Source organism: Cibotium barometz, chromosome 27 (genome assembly GCF_041138505.1).
Source record: "Cibotium barometz isolate CiBa-2024 chromosome 27, ASM4113850v1, whole genome shotgun sequence".
In the NCBI taxonomy this organism is placed as follows: domain Eukaryota; kingdom Viridiplantae; phylum Streptophyta; class Polypodiopsida; order Cyatheales; family Cibotiaceae; genus Cibotium; species Cibotium barometz.
This window is the reverse complement of record NC_141072.1, coordinates 32,287,173-32,304,202: the sequence shown is the minus strand read 5'-3', so window position 1 is coordinate 32,304,202 and position 17,030 is coordinate 32,287,173. Positions and strand designations below refer to the sequence as shown.

Sequence of the window (17,030 nt, the reverse complement as noted above, 5' to 3'; positions counted from 1 at the left end):
GAACTTTGCAAAGCATAGTTATGTCAGTAATTCTTTTTCAACAACAGTAGTAGCTAACATGGAAAGGGAATTAGGTGGAAGTCTCTTTGAGGATCAAGGGCAAGAAAGCAACATCTTTTAGTACATGCAAGGTGAGAGGGGACCCATGTATGGCAACAACACGGTAAGAAGGTAGCCAATGGAGCACCTTGGGTGGTTAAAATCATAGGACTGCTAAATGTTCAGATCTCGAGAGGACTCCCATATTTTAGTTTTGTATAGGTACCTTGCTTGGATATGTGGTCCAAAATGGTTGTAACCATGTGCTATGATTCTTGCGTGTCTGTCATGTCTCCCACCAGAGGTGTAAAGTGTCCCTAGTCAGTGACGGTGGTGCATTTGTGTGATCCTTACATGGTTGCTCTCGGGGATGCTTTACTCCTTTTCCTCTAAATGGCAAGGCTTAATCAACTTTTCACAATGTCACAGGCCACAGACGAGAAATGATTAGCGAGTGCACCCTTAGGACTTCGTACTAACATTGACGTGAGAAACTAGAAAACACGAGGAAGTGCACTCAGGACTTCGTACTATCATTGATGTGAGAAACTAGAAAAGAGGAGGAAGAGCTTAGAGGAGAGGGGTTTTTTTTTAAAAAAAAGTGAAGGGGAGGAGGGAAAAGAAGAGAGGACCAAATAGAAGAAAGAAGAAATAAAAAAGAAGAAGCAAAGAGGAAAGAGCAAGAAACGAGAAGAGGAAAGAAGAAAAGCTAGCTGCTGGCTACTCGTTCTGACACAATGGGCACAAGAAGCTGAAGCAAAACAGGCACCAAGCGCACATCTGTAGCAAGGGAGAGGAGTATCAAAGGCTTTCCGTAAAAAATGAAAAAGGACAGGCCGGCAATGGTGTGGGAGTTGTATACACAAGCCGGGCATGAATATCCATTTCCTGTTAGTTTCAAGCCTTCCTTAAAAAAAAAACAAAAACAAAAAAAGGACCCAAATGTAAGCGGGAAAAACTTCACTGTGATGTTTCAAGCCCATTTCGAGGCATTCCAACTTAGCAATGTTTAAGAAATTCGGACAGCCTGAAATATGTTTTTTTGTCAGTACACAGACTTGTAGCATTAGAGGATGGGCAAAGAAAAAAGCACGGGGGCGACTGACCATCCATCCCACACCTCTGCCCATCAAAGTTTTTGCAGGCTCCCATCGGCATTGTGGCCTCATTCTGAACACAAGTTGTAACACCTTCGAGTGGGAAAACCAAGCCACCTCCACGCAGGTAACAAGCCTCGTGATTACAGAAGGATCTATTCAGGGCGAGGGGGCAAAAAAAGATGGGCAATGCTGAGCATGTAAAGCCTCAAGAAATAGCTATGGCTTCATATTATAATGATGCTGCCTTGTCAATCTTTTTGTATACATCCTTTATTACATTGCTATTAGATGAGAGGTTTCCATCGATGTGATACATCTAAGAGTTCTTCTCTCTGAGATGATTATAAAGCCTATCAGAAGCTAAAGCAATAATGTCCATAGTTGATGTACCAATTTACAGTTTTGAAGGCGATGGATACCAGTTCCATGGCTCCTCTGATATATACTTCGTCACTTGCTTGACACTCAAGTAGTTCTCCAGGCCCCTGTGCAGTAAAAGTCCCAATGCTTTAAGAGGAGCATTGCAGGCAAGCACGAAGAGAGACGGATCAAAAATATATTAAGTATGTTTACCATTCACCCAACTCTCGTCCAAACCCACTGCGCTTCGTTCCTCCCCACGGTGCTTGACAAAAAGTGGGCTGAGAACAATTGATCCAAACTATGCCTGCTTGTAAAGCCTGCAAATAATCAAATCCAAACAGCTAAAGCATCTATCATAAATGACTCTTATTACAGAACAATGATAATAATAGAAAGCACCTCAGAAACACGTTTGCAGCGCTCTTCGTCCTTTGACAGGACAGCACCAGCCAAACCATACCTACCAAAAAAAAAAACATTAATATGACAGATAGAAACCATACCACCCATTGTCTTGGACAGGGAGATATTCACTGTTCAAACACCCACCCATTCTTGAAATTTAAGATTTACATGTTAGCTGCCTAAGAACATTCTTTACTGATGCCTCTTATGGATGCAAGAACATACGATGAGTCATTTGCTAGCTCAATAGCTTCCTCCTCGGTTTTGAAAGTTGTGACAGCTAGAACAGGACCAAACACCTCCTCTTTCCATACTTGCATGGATGGCTTTACATTGCCAAGAATGGTTGGAGCTACAAAATAGCCCTTTTCTAAATGCTGCCAAAAATGGCACAAAGGATGAGAAATAAAAGAGTCTCTCTTCATTGAAAACAATAATAGATAAAATACCAAAGCAATGCTCAGGACCAAATGGGTTTAAAAGCTGTTACATCGGGGCGGCCACCTCCACAAAGTACAGCTGCACCCTCGGTTTTGGCATGTGATATGAAACTCAAAATCTTCTTGTACTGATACCAAATATGCATGGACTCCCAAATATCAGCACAAGAAGAAAAATAGTAAAATTTTTAAAGTGGAATTAGTTCTGTTTTCATAGGCATCTCCAAGAAAAACATCAAAGAGTCACTTAAAGAAGCCTAACCTGTCCTTCACTTACTACAGGTCCCAGCCTGCAGCCTTTTTCCAAAGGATCCGAGATCTTTATGCTTTTTGTCCAGTTTACAAGTTCATTGAAGAACTCACTTGCAATGCTCTCCTGCCAAAAATTATTTGGAAAATACATTTAGACTCGTAGTACATCCACATAATTGTGAGGTAATGCAGAGAAACAGTATCAGCTATAATAATAGAATGTTAGTACCTGCACTAGAAGCCGTGATGTTGCACTACAGATTTGGCCATTTGTCCAAAAGCAACCAAACATAGCCCACTCGACAGCTAGCCAGCACATCAGTAAGCTTTAGTAGCATTTGGTAGCAAATAAACCTCTACATGGAGCAAAATTCCAGAGCACAACTAGTAAAGTGGGCAAAGAGCGAACACCTTTTACTATGTCAACATCATTAAAAACAATAATAGGACTCTTTCCCCCCAGCTCCAATGTGACAGGCTGCAAAAAACAATCCAAGTTAGTCAAATAAAAATTTGACTAAGTCATTATCGGTAGAAGCTTGGCTAGTTTTCCCATTTTACCATACAAATATCACACCTCCTCTCAAATTGTGTGCATGTGGGTGTGTGGGTGTCTCTGGGTGCCATGCATACATTGTGTCTTGTCCGTTCATGTATGCACATAGGCGTGTTTGCATGCGTATTTATGTGCATGATGTCCCTACATGTATGAATAAAATCTCTCTTTCTCTTTTTCCTCTCTCTCTCTCTCTCTCTCTCTCTCTCACACGCACGCACACGCACAAATGCAAACACAAACACAAACACAAACACATGCTCATACACACACACAAACACATTTGAGTGCTTGAGGTACGTCTACGAAAGACCCAAAGAGTCTATGAGATCAAAAGTAGTACATGTGATGAGAGAGAAAGAAAGAAAGAAAGATATATTAAGCGTCTACTAAAGACCCAATGGGCCTATGAGATCAAAGTGATGCGATAATATGTCCATGCCATATCTCATCATGGAACGGAAAATAAAATAGAAACAAAACAAGGGTGATACAAAACTGTCCATGGAATCTCATCATGGAATACCAGGAACATGGAACATGAGAGGAGCATCAGCCCCCAATTGATGGTATACCACTCTCCAAAATATCAAGCATGAGGCTAATGAGCATGGCCGAGAGGTCCCACTTAGCTATGTCACGTGGAAAGGTAGCTCCATGGTAGTGGAGCATGTCTTGGATCTAGAGCTAATGAGGGGATCGTGGCCGACGTCCGGGGGGGCCGAGGGGAAGCCCGGTCCAAGGTGACTCCTCACAAGTGAGGTGGGTCCAAAGCAGCCCGAGGTGGATCCACAGGATCAATTGTATGGGTGTCCTCCTCCTGGGTCCAGAAGGAGCTCATGATAGTTGGCTGGCGAGAGAGGGGTCAAGGTGAGCGTCCTTATGTCTGCGGAGCTCAAGCATGAAGAGCGCTAGGCAACACTGGTCCAGGAAGTCAATGATCCTGGAGAGTGGACCAAATCCCTCATGGAATAGACAATGAAACCTCTGCGGATCTCATAGTACACTAGGCAACAACATACGTAATGCTCCTCAGTCTCAACCTCTGTGTGGCATAATCGGTACATCCTCTCCTCCCTGGGTGTCCGTATGAGCTCCCAAGCACAGCTCTACTAAACCATGTGCATGTACATGGCCATGGATGGGTCACCATTTGACATGTGTGGCATGCCAGGTGTTCTATTGACATGTACTATGGATGGATCCTGGGAAGTCCATTGACATGGCGGGACGTATTTCCAAGCGTCATTAGTAGATGGGGCTTCTTTCCTTGATAAGCTCAAATTGAAAATATAAGTGCTTGTGAATTTGATTTTGATTTGTATGTCTAGTTGAATGCCTCGGCAATGCTTGGTTCAAAAGCCTGTGACGTCCAGACGATGGGGACGTCCTCATGAACAAGTGTCTTGCATCACTTGTTTGCCTAACGGGACATTTGATGGGTTTTGCATGTGGTAAGAATTTAGTTTAAAACCTTAACTCATATTAAATGGTTGCCGGTTCCCACTACTAAATTTTTGGGCAAACAGTTTTGTCGAGGCAAACACCAAAAATCTCCACCCTCCCAAGCGGACAAAACTTGAAAGCCCCAAAATTTGGGCTTTGGGTGTAGGAAACCACCTTATGACTCAAAGGGCCAACTCAGGGGACACATGGCACTGCTTCACTCACCAGAACACCCCCACTTCATATTCCCTCTCCTCTCTCTAGAAAAAAGAAAATTCGCATTTTTATTTTTCTTGGCTAAGAAAACTGATTTTGAGAGTTTTTGCACATATCTCATCAAGGAAAAACCTGTTTGAAGTGCTGAAAAACCCAAGCTATAGCTTGCTCTCCTCTACAGGCTACTACAATCAATTTTCTTCATCCTACTCTTAATGGAGAGCAATTTTTATATCTCCATAGCTCCTGGAAAAATGTTTTACAGTCCATTATTGGCTGTTTTTAGTTGTTGTTCGACATCTTTTTGACTGTGTGTTGCCCACATAGATAGGAACACTATCATGTGCTACAGTCCAAGAATTAGGGTCTGCAAAACCCTAAATTCAGACCTGCAAATTCTGCAACAGCTCTTAAATCTTGAGGATTCACTGCTGAAATATTGGTAAGAATCAAAACTTTCAACTTGCCATTAAATTTTATGTGTTTCGAGCACACGATGAAGGCAAAACAATGATTCTACTCTCAATTGTGAGAGTTCTATGGGCAAATGAGCCTTTGCCATTCAATTTTATGTGTTTCGAGCACACGATGAAGGCAAAACAATGATTCTACTCTCAATTGTGAGAGTTCTATGGGCAAATGAGCCTTTGCCAAGGGCAAGGCAGTGAATGAAATTAAAACTGGTTGAGCGTCTCAGTTTGATGGATTCACACGTGATCACATGGGGATGGGATCCCATGGTGCTCTCATGGTGATGAAGGGCAAGGGGTTGCCAATCATTTGGAAAATTTGTTTGCTACTGTCTTCACTTGCATTGTGGAAAGAAGCGGTAGTTTGACAAGGCTGGGCCTTGGACTGCCCATTGATGATGCTTGATGTATTCCACTCCTTCATGTAATGAAAATGCAAGTTTGGGGGGAGGGGGGGGGGAGGAAACATCCCATCTTCTGGTCCCTAATGTTGTGCAAATGTTTCCTGATGAAAAGAAGCAAATCTTCTTATGTATATTTGTGAAATGATGTTTCGAGGCTTATGCTGAATTCAATGGTTAATTACAGTGTTTAAGAGCAAATACTCTTGGTTTACACTTCTGGTTACACAGGTTGCCCACATGGATGTACCCTCTTGCAGAAACAGGTCAACCAGCTCCTTTGAAGGTGTCTTCATTGCCCGGGTGCCTGTGAACACTACCAAAGACAAGCACATGCTGTGTGAATGCACTTCCTGCGAGGAATCCTAATTTGAATAACTTCTTAATGTGAGGTATGCTCCTGGGAACCCTTCACGGTGTGAGATACTTGTATTTAAGTTGGTAAACTCCTGAGAACCCTACGGGGGAGTGAGTAGTTAGACATGCATCTATTTGTACTGCAAATATTGGTCCTATTACTCTAGGGACTGGACCATGCCTTGTGGTGCATGGCCAGAGACGACTAGAGGGAGAGATTGAGTAGGCACTGGAACTGAAGTTTTTCGACTCCGACCAAACTTGTTTGGTAATATTTTCATTACATTGTGCATGGACAACTGGCAATGAATGCCCATGAAGTTTGTAAAAGATTCTCTCAAGATAATAAAGCATATTTGAGGGAGGGGCCCCGGCTCATTGATAGTGCACTTGTCAATTTTCAGCATTGATATCTTGTGTTGTGCAATGTCTTTTTCATAAGTGTTTTAAGTGTATTAATACACGTCAGAGAGCCCGACACCGCCGCCTCCAAAGACCCAAGCCCTCTACTTGTCACCTCCAGATCCGGGACATTCTCCAGCACCACCAAGCCGCTCCCCCACATACATTGCTTCCATATACACAATCATAGTAAAGGATGACACACAACGAGTCCGGACACAAGGTTTTTATGCCAACTCCATTGTATACACAGAACCTGTGTAGTACCCTGGCCCTGTTTTTCTTTTGCCAGCTTGGTTTTTACTGTGACGTTTTCTTGACATCTACTTAACTCATGGATCATATGTAACATCTTTTGGTCTCATAGACCCTTCGGGTCTTTTGTAGACGTGCGATTCCGCCTCGTTGATTCGCTTCACTATTCGCCGCCGCCTCGCTATGCTGGCCCGCCTCCCTCTCCGCTAGGGTCTGTCCACCCCACCCCCCCCCCCCCCCCCCCCCGCGGGCGCGTTTTCCCCACCCACGCACCCGCCCACCCTTGCTCAGGCCCCCAAGGCAGCAACATAACTCTCTCTCTCTCTCTCTCCTCCCTGCCTGTGGGAAGGACTACAGAGTAATCTGGAGGAATGGCCCCGAGTCTCCAAGAGAAACTCGAGGCCCTCGAAACGGCAATGAAGGCACTAATCAAGGAGAACAAGAAGACATCCGATTCCAACCTCAATGAGGTGGAGAACAAACTACACCGGCACATCATGGCCCTCGAAGCACAGGTCATGGATCTTGAACAAGAGAACACGGCACTCAAGGAGGAGGTGAGTGCATTGAAAGTGGAACTGGTAGCCATTAAGAATACTGAGAAGGAAGAAGGGGAGATCAATGACAACACTCTCACGGCCATCAAAGAAGAGATCTCCAAGGAGATCACAAAGGACATGGAGGGAAAACTCGAAGCCAAGCAGTCAGGATGGGTTGAGGTGGTGAAGAAGAACATCCATAAAGAAGTGAGGGAGGAGACTCAAAGGGAAGAACACCAAATCATTCACACCACCATTGAGGAGGAGAAGATGAGGCATGCCCGCCACCTCAACATTCGAGTCACAGGTATAGCCGAGACACCTGACTCCACTCCCGAGAAAGATGGACAGCTTCTATGCATGAAGCTCGGCTACACGGAAGAGGACCCTCTCCCCTTCACCAGAGCATGGAGAGCCGGGAAAGACTCAACACGCAAGCGAGCCCTCACAGTTTGCAGGAGAGACGGAGAGGGTCACCTTCATGAGGAAGAGGGTCATACTACGAGGTTTAGAGGGAGCTCCTATTTTCTTGGATGATGATCTCACGAGGATGCAGCTTGAGCATAGGAGAGCTTGCATGCCATGAGTCTTACACGCGAGGAGAGAAGGCAAGAAGGCCTTCTATCGAGATGGTCGGGTCATCATTGATGGCCGCATCAGAGCCCAGAGAGAGGGCTACCTCGTGTAGAGGGATTCCAGTGGGAGTCAGCATACATTAGGACCACACGCCAGGGTACCTCGAGAGGGTCAGGGGGAGTAGCAGTTCTATTTAGACGGGAGCTACAGGGGAGACTGAGAGTGAAAGGAAAAGATCCAGAGGCCAGATACATGTGGACCAGCTTACAGCTCTCACAGGACAGGGTTATATACATAGCCCTATGTTACTTACCTCCATCAAGATCCTCCAATGTCATTACAGAGGACATGCCACAAGAGGAGAGAGGAGCCTCGCCATACACTTGTCTGTCAGAGGAGATTATGCATTATTCTACACTAGGGGAAGTATTTCTTACGGGCGACTTCAATGCCCACACACAAAGCAGACAGTGTGAGGTGTATGACTATGATGACATGGAGATCCTCCACCTTGTGGATCCAGAGGAGATAGGGGCTAGTCGGGCATCAGAGGACACTGGACCAAACAAAGGACATTATGGGGACCACTTACTAGAGTTGGGAGCCAGGCATCGTCTCGTTATTTATAATGGGATGCTACAGTGGCCGAGATCAGGAGGGCTGACATGCATCCCACATGGGGGTCATACACGGAGCGTAGGCACGGTGGTAGACTACATTATGGGGTCTTTGGAGGCATCACAGCTTGTCACCTCATTCTCCATTCCACCTTGTCCTATTGGGGCAGATCATACATACTTGGCATTTTCACTAGCCGGATCACCAGTATCACTGGCCTCCCACATACCGACATCACACACTACCATCTACTTCACACATGACATGGCAGACATATACACTAGCAGAGTAGAGGATGGGCTCCTACTCATGGATCCCCTAGCACCTATGGATACTATTACAGCCCAGCTGGCATCCCTCCTACACACGGCTGCATTACAGAGCTTCCCACATCGTGTCCACTCAGGAGAGCCTGCGAGATCTGGGACTATGCCCCAGAACAGATGGTATGATGACGAGTGCAGAGCCCTATACTCACGGCTTTGCAGAGATACAGGAGCTAGAGATCTTTCATTTCTTCATGAGTAGAGATAGCCCTATCTCATGGCGGCACTTCAGAGAGCCCCGGACACCGACACCTATTGCAGACCCACAGACATGGCACACATATGCAGAGGGCCTATACCATGCCCCACAGCAGCCACCTATACCTCAGCCATAGGAGCCTCGACCTACCACAGCTAGCTTCTTTACCCACTCGATGGTAAAGGAAGCTATACGCCGCGTACAGCATGGACGGGCCGCCGACCATATGGGCCTGCAGGGTGAGCATCTCATATATGCAGTAGATTCTTTGGCTCCTTTTCTTGCACACCTGTTTAACAGGGCACTAGCAGAGGGTTTGCCTGCGGAGTGGACGATGCACACCAATGTGCCGATTCACAAAACAAGGGATATGCTCGATCCGAGCAACTACAGGACGGTTATGGTTGGCCACGTGTTGGCCAAACTCTATGGTGCAGTGTTGGAGCAAGAGCTTAGCTTATATGCTGAACGAGCAGGTTTACGCTCATCAGGGCAGGCAGGCAGGCTTCAGGAGACCACTGAACGAGCAGGTTTACGCTCATCAGGGCAGGCAGGCTTCAGGAGACCACTGACCATGTATTCACTTTCAGATGTATGATTGATCAGGCCAAAGTGAGGAAGAGAAAGCTCTATTGCTGCTTTGTGGATTTCCGCAAGGCATTTGACACAGTACCACGAGAGAGGCTCTTTCAGCGCCTGCAGTCTCTTGGCATACCAGTAGATATGACATGGGGCATCTATGCATTATATGAGCAGGTTTTCGGGCGAGTCAGATGTCCATGTCCGAGACTATTGCTAGCACCATTGGTGTGAAGCAAGGATGCCCACTTTTCCCCACGCTATTTGGGTTATACATTGATGAGGTGGCTGACTTCATTACACGGGGAGGCGGAGATGGAGTTGATTTAGCAGGTACCTCAGTACATATTATGATTAGCAAGATAATGGGCTCACAAATTGATGGATTCTAGGCTAGACTCTGATACCATGTTAAATTTATTGGTCAGCTTAGAGTTTCATCACATCGATTGGAGATCGAAACTGGCAGAGCAGCACGGATCCCCCAAGAGGAGAGGGTATGCAGATTGTGCAGAGAGGAGGTGGAGAGTGAGGAGCATTATGTATGCAGATGCAGAGCATATACAGCCATCAGAGAGAGATATCCCATTTTATTCAGAGAGCCACATTCCCTACGCCAGATCTTTGAGGTAGCAAACCAGCGCATACGACAGACATAGATTACTACATTTTTTCAGAGATCCTTCCCACTCCCAGCCCGTACACGACAGGGAATTACTCTCCAGAGAGCAGAGACACTCAGAGCCCGCAGGAGACAGAGGACACCTGGCTTCCGGACAGCTCGCTTCAGAGCAGACCCAGGCATGTTCTTCAGGGAGCTGTGGACACCCCCTTCATTGATGTATACCATTTTATATCCCCAGTATGGTACAGGATGGAGCTCGCTAGGTTGCATATCATGATTGTATACTCCATGCATATAGCTTTGCATTCTCCTAGTAGTAGAGCTCCATCCCCTCCCCCACTCATTGTACTTATTGCACACCCAGATTCAGCTTTTTAGTTCAGTACTTTTTCATTTTGTTGGGATGACAGAGGATACCCCATACAGGTACACCGATTTGCCTCATAGGCCGAGTTCGGTCTTTTGGAAGACATTAATAAAATCTTTCTTTCTTTCTTTCTTTCTCTCTCTCTCTCTCTCTCTCTCTCTCTCTCTCTCTCTCTCTCTCATACACACACACATGAAAATATCCTAAATTGGTGTTTTGAGAATTTTTCCTATCCTTTTACAATAAAATAGAATGTACTAGAAATCAAGGTATTACCTTAGTATTCTGTGCAGCTGCCGTCATGATGGACCGACCAGTCATTGAGCTACCAGTGAAGGCCAGCTGGCCATGTAGCAAAGTCAACCATTATCGGTGCCAGCAATCACAAAGTATAAATCAAGATGCCACAAAGGATCCGTTTCTGCAGATTATGTAAAGTACAACCCACCATCCCTTCCATACATAGCATGCAGATATCCATGCACAAACGTGGACTCTACCTTATCAAGATGAGGATGCGATGCCAAGGGTGCACCTGCTTCATGACCTAGTCCAGTTATTATGTTCAGTACTCCTGCAGGGAGACTAACTTCCTTGCATATAGATGCAAGCTCAAGGCAAGTTCTGCATGCCCATATGACAAAAGCAGCTCAATCAGCCCCGCTTACCTTCAATAAGGGGTCCTTATCAAATATAACAATTGCTAGACTCAATGTTACGTGCTAGAAAATTTACACTGAAGCTAACTCTGACGGTTTCAGAATGGCAGTGCAGCCTGCCGCAAGAGCCGGGGCAACCTTCCAAGCGGCCATCAGCAATGGGTAATTCCTGTAAGAAGAGATGGACAAATCATACACATGTAGAAACTAACTAGCTGCATCTTCTCCAACACCGAAGCCAACTTGACTTACCAAGGTGTGATTAAACCCACAGCACCGATCGGTTCTTTGAGTATGTGTGTTTGGAATGTAGTCATTGGAAGTGTTATGGGAGTGTATTGTTTCTCGTCAAGTGCCTCTGCAAGATCCGCATAATATTCGAAGCACCCTGCAACATCGTCCTGTGATAGCAAATACAAAGCTAGCAAGGTTAGGGTTCATATAAGCATTCTGAAAGCGTCAATTTCTAAGAAAACCTCTTTATCACCTCCGTGTTAAACTCTACTCGAGAACAAAAGTGTGAGCTTTATTCCATTAAGATCTATCTACTCACAAAGCTTAAAGCCACCAACTCCATCACATAGCATCGTATGCATGCTATGACATCCCCCCTCACGTCATTAGCATACAAGAGTCGGTGCAGATTCATAGATGTGTGCACCTTAGTTGACAAATCTTCATTTCTATCAAGGTACAGGCCATGATGAAGGCTAACGCTTAAGATACATCTATCAGGCCTCAGATGTATGTGCCAAGAGAGACTATTGTGAGCCCACACTTACCCAGTCGTTTAGTAAGGATTGTGGTATGCACATGGTAGAGTAGGTGATCCATGTGGTAAGTTAACTAGTGCCCCATGCCTGGAGATACACAGCCTATGAGAAAGAGCAGCCAGCATTGCACACCTTGGGGCAATCCAGGTGCAAGACCAAAATCTATAGAAGGAAAAATTCAAGATATTGAATCTTTGCAATCTATGGAGGGAGTGAAGAAAAGAAACTCTACAACTCATGTTGTAGAGAACTTGTGCGTATGTGCTAGGGTTTCCAAAATAGAGAGAGAGAAGAGTGCAACGAAACTCAAACACAAGCACACACAAGTAGCCCTAAACTACCATATTATATTACGAACAATGAAAATGTTTATACAAAATTGTACCAACAAATGTTACTCAAGACATTGATCCCAGATCTCAACCCACACGCCCTATATATAAGCATGGGTGGATATTCAACACTGCCATCTTATTTGCTATCAAGTGATTGGGCTCATGCCCAACCAGCCTGTGTTGGTACTGTCTGTAAGGACAACATACTTGGAAACCCTAATCCCTAGGCTCCCTTCCGGAGCCACGCCCGAGGCTAAGGTCAGATTGCCATGAGTCAGCCAAGCCCGGACAACGTGCTCAAGCTTCCATACCATCAGACCACCTGCCTGCCTGCAGCTACTCTAGCCCTAAGGTTTTGCAAACCTTGGAGACCTCACTCTCTGCGTGGATACCTCATATTAATCATAAGTGAGCCCAAACTTACTTACATAGCAATAATAAAGGCTATTATTGGCCCATTGCTTTTATTATTAAGCCCTTAGCCATAATTAGTCTCTAGTTCACTTTTTTATTGACTCTAGGCCAATCTAGACCTCGTCCTTGCTAGCATGTGGGCGGGTCCTATCAGCCCCTATGCCCAACTAATCCCTAACCCTAATCTTGGGTTAGTACATCCCCTTAACTCCACGTTATCCTAACCCCTAATTAACACTAACCCAAGGCCCAATTAGAGGTGTAACATTATCTCCCCTTTCTATTAGATTCACATCCTCGTTAATCCAAATAGGAGAGAATCAACTGTAAGCTAAACTTCCAATTCATATATCTCAACATAGCATCTACATAAGTTCCTTGGCCCTTACCATAGTAACAAAAAAAACATGTTTCTAGCTTTTGAAACCTCGAAACTTCGAAACGGTTTTTATAAACCTTGAAACCTCTCCAGTACAACAATTTCGCCCAAATTTTAGGTTTAGTCTCCCCCCCCCCCCTCTCTCCCCCTCATTGTTTTGGGGATTTTTTTACTTTTGTTCTTTTTCCATACCCTCCTCATCACCTTCCTTTTCTCTTCTTCTCCTGCCTCCCTCCTCCCCTTTTCCATCTTCTGCTACTTCTTTCACCTCTACTCCTCTTCCTTCATTCTCTTCTTCTCTCCTCTTCATCTTCCTTTCTTTTCTTCTCTCCTCTTCTTCTCCTTCTCCTCTCTTCTTTCCCCTTTTTCTTCATACACCATCCTTCAATGTCTTAAATCTTTCCCAATTTCTACCTTCTCTTCTTCAAGTTCTTAAGAGTTCTTGATTGAACCACTTGTGGCATCTAATCAAGCAAAATTGCCATAATGCCTCACCAAAATAAGGATGGTTCCCTGAGATGTGTGAGAAGACACCATTTTTTCCATCATTACACTATGTTTTTAGATGGCTACTATAAGTTCTTTAAGTATTTATACTTTATGAAATTATTGATTTTTCGAAAACGTTTGTTGTGGCTATGGCCCTTACCTAAGCCAGTGTAGAACCCCTATAATGGACCCTTGCTACTAAAATGCCATGAGTCCCACCAAGTACAACCCTAGCACCATTCCTTCCACAATTCAGTCCTCATGACAAACTATCTGTGCCGATGCTTGTCAGCAATCATTAGCCAACTCTGTACTACAATGTTGTTAGTGCCGTTTGCCCTTCATTTCGTGTATAATACCTAGAGTACACATTTGTACGATCATGAGTTAAGAAAATCAACCCATACATTCATAAAAAGTTGTACCAACTTTTCCACCTCATGCATCAACCTATGCACCCTACCACTGTCTGATCGTATAACTCGCCAACTCTCAAAGCCATGGTTACACCATGAGGTACATGCATCCATGCACGATCAAAGTCGTCTAGCACAACCCAATATGCAATAAAGCAACCACCCATGTTGCTCCACAAGTGGTACCAGAAAGTGCCCACCCAAGTGGACTTTCCCTATTTCATGCCAAAGTACGAGAGGCCAAGGAGCTTTGTGTCACCCGTACTGAGACCAGGATTCGTGTCACCTACAAGAGGCTAGGTCTCGTGTAGCCCATAGTATGGCCAGGACATTGACCCCACTGTCAAGGATCCTAGTTTAGGCTTCCTACTGTGCCAGTTTCATGCTCGAGACAACCTACTATTTATAGTTTCCAAGAACAGGAGATATATCCATTGCATAATGCATGTGCACGCATCTTTAACAGGCATTCACATCATTCACGGGTGGGCATCCGTGCCTGAGAACTGGACATGTCATAATAGGCAGTCACACGAAAACAAGTCACGAAACCAGTTTCAAGCAAGATTTTCACATGGTTTGTAGCATGTGAACAGGTGGTTAGGGTTTTGTTACCCCTACCTAAGACCACATACATTGTAACTTTTTTTATATACTAGGAATATACTGAAAATACAACTCTCTCTCTCTCTCTCTCTCTCTCTCTCTCTCTCTCTAAAGCTTGGGTGGGCTCTTGGTCATGGTGATTATTTATGTATAGATTTCTTGGTTGTGTTTATTTGATTAAGCATTATTTTCATTTTATTATAAAAAAACTTAGCACACTCATTGTCATTAGTATTGCATTTGGAGAGAGATTATGCTCATGGAGATTATGGTGTTGCCATGGAAGCGCTGAAAATGGAGATTTCAACAAAGATAAAGTCTTGGAAGCTGTCTCATCATCAAGGAAGGTGCCAATTGCAATTGCAACATTGAAGGTTGGTTTGTGTATTATATTGCCTCAATATTTTGGTGTTGGAGCATGGAAGAATGCTCTATGAAAGGGTTGCTATGTGATGGGATCATGAATCCCATGGTTCTTTGCATTGGGCAAAGAGGTTGAAGGTGCACATACTTGTTCAAGTGGTGGACATGTGGTTATGGGCTGCTTTGCAGTCCATGTTGGAGCTTGTCAAGAAAATGGCATGGCTCATAGTTTGCTCAATGAAGGAGAGCAAAGAAGGAGATGGAAACCTTGGCAGTTTTCACATGTTTTGCACCTTGGTTTCATGGTAATGAAATCTTAAAAAGAAGAAGCATCCTTGAAGGTTTAGCATGCAAAGAGGAGAGCATGCAAGGTTATGGAGCTCTTTAGGTGGTCGTAATAATGGCTATGTAAAACCTTAAGATGGAGGTTTTTTGAGGCAAGAGATTGCAGCTGGGATGAGCTGCAAAGGATCTTCTATCAACTAGGCGAAGAAGGATGCATCTGATGGTGAGAAAAAAAAGAAAAAAAGAAAGCACGGTTAGAGGCATCAGTGCTAAGAAAACTGAAAAGACCGAACTAGAAGAAAAGCTATGGAAATTGCAAGAGATGCTGGCAGGACAAAAAGGATGCTTTGAATTTAAAAGAGAATCTAGAATTCAAGGTTCAGAGGGCGGTGTGTATGATCTCCAACTCCACCAGTGTTGCAAATGTATTCTCTAGAATTGATCACAAGTTCGACCTCATGTATGCCAAGCGTGCTTTTGTGCGCTGGTACGTCGGTGCTAATGGAATTGATACACTGTAGGATACAAGTGCTGGAGCAGGCCCGTGAGAGAGCATGAGTAGGTGAATAGAGCAGGCATGCCTCGGATTTTACAAATGGAGAGCTAAAAGATGAACTCTTTTGCATACACTTCGATAATGTTGAAAATGCTCAAGCTTTCACGAAGGTGTGATGTCTAGCAAGGTGGGTGCGATTAAGAAAGCTGCCGATAATGATAAGATGCAGATAATGAGAAAGATGTTGATGTAGTAGGAGAGCTACTGGAGAAGCGAACAGCACCAAAGAGCATAGCCAAAGCAAAAACAAAAGTGAAGAGAGAAAAAGCAGCAGGTACAGTGAGGACAGCGAAAGCTGCAGAGGAAGCAGATGGCACTGTAGGAATGTACGCATCATTTTGGCCAACTAGAAGAACATGAGCTAATTGAAACATAGCGTTGGATTTCAGCTCCAAGTATGGCAATGCACAGAGTCGCCAAGCGGGTCATGGAGAGAGCTGAGTGGAAGGATATGATGAGCTGGAGCCTGATGAGCTGTACAACAACCGCCTACAGAAGGAGATGGCCACGTGCGCGGGTCCCAGCTAGCTGCAAAGTCTCGCAAGCAACAGAAAAAACTGGGAGCGTGGGTCAGTTTTTTGGCAACAATGCATTCAATGCATGGCTATGTGCAATAGGAGTGGCGGATTCAGTGTGTGTAGGGCATTGAAGAAAATAAAAACTTTAAATTTTAAATCTTAAAGAGATGAAATATTCGTTTTTTTTTTCTTTAAAGTGTTCATTTGAACCCTTAATCAAGCATTCACACACAACCAAATTTTCAGAGTATTTCAAGAAGATATTCACACACACTTGGGTTCAGTGCCCGGCTTTAGCCAAAACGTGATGTATTTTTTGTTTCACCCATGGTATGAGGGTAACTATGCCCGAGCTCACCTAGAAGCTCGAAATGGTTGTCGTGTGATGTGTGCATAAGCGATGCGCGTGTGAGGTGCATGCGCATGGGTTGGTTCCCACCCGAACTACCATGTTCAAATTGGACTCAGTGGTTCCGCTATGAGCGAGTCGGCTCAAAATGGACTTGGTGTCTAAGATGGTAGACACGCGCACACATGATTGGTTGATGGACACTCCAATGTATCATTGAGGGGGGGGAGTGTTGAGAGGTAGCGATTGCGTTTGTGCAATGCTACATTGATATGGGTGATGGATGATGGGTGAGTTGTGGAACACCTCGATTAAGAGGGGGTGTTGAGAGATGTAATCCTGATATTGTGTATATGT

General features: G+C 44.6%; 2 protein-coding genes across 2 annotated transcripts in view; one reads left to right on the top strand and one right to left on the bottom strand.

The window, feature by feature from the left end:
* Positions 1–1,331: 1,331 nt before the first annotated feature.
* Positions 1,332–17,030, bottom strand: part of LOC147623292 (aminoaldehyde dehydrogenase ALDH10A9, peroxisomal-like) — a 32,408-nt gene continuing 16,709 nt past the window's right edge. The window contains exons 4-15 of the mRNA XM_086821402.1: positions 11,443–11,591; positions 11,267–11,359; positions 11,032–11,155; positions 10,808–10,873; positions 3,011–3,077; positions 2,829–2,905; positions 2,610–2,723; positions 2,398–2,475; positions 2,133–2,284; positions 1,902–1,962; positions 1,713–1,819; positions 1,332–1,624 (exon numbers count right to left, since the gene is read on the bottom strand). Of these exons, the coding sequence (XP_086677528.1) occupies positions 1,534–1,624; positions 1,713–1,819; positions 1,902–1,962; positions 2,133–2,284; positions 2,398–2,475; positions 2,610–2,723; positions 2,829–2,905; positions 3,011–3,077; positions 10,808–10,873; positions 11,032–11,155; positions 11,267–11,359; positions 11,443–11,591 (1,179 nt within the window). The 3' untranslated portion in view covers positions 1,332–1,533. The remainder of the gene's footprint in view (positions 1,625–1,712; positions 1,820–1,901; positions 1,963–2,132; positions 2,285–2,397; positions 2,476–2,609; positions 2,724–2,828; positions 2,906–3,010; positions 3,078–10,807; positions 10,874–11,031; positions 11,156–11,266; positions 11,360–11,442; positions 11,592–17,030) is intronic.
* LOC147623293 (uncharacterized) lies at positions 8,988–9,698 on the top strand. Its single transcript, XM_086821404.1, has 2 exons — positions 8,988–9,436; positions 9,491–9,698. Exons 1-2 carry the CDS (start codon positions 9,136–9,138, stop codon positions 9,556–9,558), a joined length of 369 nt encoding a protein of 122 aa, XP_086677530.1. The 5' UTR covers positions 8,988–9,135; the 3' UTR covers positions 9,559–9,698.

Excerpts from the sequence above, each read along its gene's own strand:
- LOC147623293 (XM_086821404.1), top strand. The coding sequence starts at position 9,136 with ATGGTAAAGGAAGCTATACGCCGCGTACAGCATGGACGGGCCGCCGAC. Across the intron at positions 9,437-9,490 it reads CTTATATGCTGAACGAGCAG|GTTTACGCTCATCAGGGCAG; the intron begins GTTTACGCTCAT and ends CTGAACGAGCAG.